The 2,099-nt window shown below is 40.4% G+C and overlaps 1 protein-coding gene across 1 annotated transcript in view; it reads left to right on the top strand.

The window, feature by feature from the left end:
• LOC137655521 (uncharacterized) overlaps positions 1–1,055 on the top strand; it is a 2,729-nt gene extending 1,674 nt beyond the window's left edge. The window contains exon 2 of the mRNA XM_068389419.1: positions 781–1,055. Within this exon, the coding sequence (XP_068245520.1) occupies positions 781–1,055 (275 nt within the window). The remainder of the gene's footprint in view (positions 1–780) is intronic.
• The last annotated feature ends 1,044 nt before the right edge of the window (positions 1,056–2,099 follow it).

The following is a 2,099-nucleotide window of genomic DNA, read 5'->3' as shown; positions in this document are numbered from 1 at the left end:
ATAAAGTTTAAATAAAGAAAACAATATTTTACGCATGTTTTGGCAGACGCCCTAAATAAAAGTCTTTATCATCCTTATCAAGGTTGTACTATGTTTCAACTTTATTCATTTGCTGTTTACCATGTAAATGCTTAAGCATGTATGAAGACATTAAATTAACCTTTTCTTAACAAGGCGTTTGATGGTAATCGAGAAAGAGAGAGAGAGAGAGAGAGAGAGAGAGAGAGAGAGAGAGAGAGGCGCTCGCTTTTGTATGCTAATTAAACTTATTTACATAATACTCATTTCAGGTGAAAATGTCTAGTATCAGGTACTTAACACTGGACTCAAGAGTTTTTAGAAGAATAATTTTCTTCTTCTTCTTCTTCTTCTTCTATAAGGCTTTTCCTCATCCTGTAGAGCTGAAGGGTTGATCCGCTTTTGTTTTTCAATCAAACTGAACTGAACCAAAGACAACTTGTCTTGTTAGAGCCTCTGAAGTGACTAGAAATTCTTATCCACTAATTAGGATGTGGATGGTGGCTGCATTTACCCTTCAAGCAATTGAGAAAATCACTATTTTACTCATTGAACTCTGACTAAAACCCTTCAGCAATAAGTCTTGAACCTTCAACTCTTACTGTCATTGAACCTCCAACTCACACTGTTATTGAACCTCCAATTCTTACTGTCATTGAAACCCAACTCTTACTGTCATTGAAACCAAACTCTTACTGTCATTGAACCTCCAACTCTCCCTGTTATTGAACCTCCAAGTCTCCCTGTAATTGAACCTCCAAGTCTCAGTCATTGAACCTCCAACTCTCACTGTCATTGAACCTCCAACTCTCCCTGTCATTAAACCTCTAACTCTCACTGTCATTGAACCTCCAACTCTCCCTGTCATTGAACCTCCAACTCTCCCTGTCATTGAACCTCCAACTCTCACTGTCATTGAACCTCCAAGTCTTACTGTCATTGACCCTCCAACTCTCCCTGTCATTGAACCTCCAACTTTCACTGTCATTGAACCGCCAAGTCTTACTGTCATTGACCCTTCAAGTCTCAGTCATTGAACCCCTAACTCTCACTGTTAATGAACCTCCAAGTCTTACTGTCATTGACCCTCCAACTCTCCCCGTCATTGAACCTCCAACTCACACTCTCATTGAAACCCAACTCATACTGTCATTGAAACCCAACTCATACTGTCATTGAAACCCAACTCTTACTGTCATAGAACATCCAACCTCACTGTCATTGAACCCCTAACTCTCACTCTCATTGAACCTCAAACTCTCCCTGTCATTTAACCTCTAACTCTCACTATCATTGAACCTCCAACTCTCACTGTCATTGAACCTCCAACTCTCACTGTCATTGAACCTCCAACTCTCACTGTTAACGAACCTCCTAGTCTTTCTGTCATTGACCCTCCAACTCTCCCTGTCATTGAACCTCCAACTCTCACTGTCATTGAGCCCTCCAAGTTCTCCAAGTCTCAGTTATTGAGCCTCCAAGTCTCAGTCATTGAGCCTCCAAGTCTCAGTCATTGAACCTCCAATTCTGTCATTGAACCTCCAACCCTGTCATTGAACCTCCAACTCTTACTGTCATTGAACCTCCAATCCTGTCATTGAACCTCCAACACTTACTGTCATTGAACCTCCAACTCTCACTGTCATTGAACCTCCAACTACTCTCAGTAAAGTCAAGACAATTCCCCCCATAACCGGAATCACGACAGGTCCGACTGAGCTCCTGACAATAGACCAATAGACGAATTAGTTATCATTGTAATTGAATTGTTTTTGGGACAAAACGAAAACAGACATACAGCGAAACAAAAGCTAAGCTCCATATATGAATGACCAACGAGGGACTAGATGAAAAGAGAGAGAGAAAGAGAGAGAGAGAGAGAGAGAGAGAGAGAGAGAGAGAGAGAGAGAGAGAAAATCGAGTTGTTACGTTTTTATCAGAAATATGGGCGCACTGAATTCACATTTTCAAAGTGAAAACAAATACAAAAATGTCACCTATAGCGGCGAAGGTTGTTCGAAAAAAAAAAAAAATTCCGTGAAGCATTTCAAAATGTTAACCTTACTTACTTACTTGTTTAC

The sequence above is a fragment of the Palaemon carinicauda genome, chromosome 16 (genome assembly GCF_036898095.1).
Source record: "Palaemon carinicauda isolate YSFRI2023 chromosome 16, ASM3689809v2, whole genome shotgun sequence".
Taxonomy (NCBI): Eukaryota; Metazoa; Arthropoda; class Malacostraca; order Decapoda; family Palaemonidae; genus Palaemon; species Palaemon carinicauda.
This window is presented reverse-complemented; position numbering and strand designations above follow the sequence as displayed.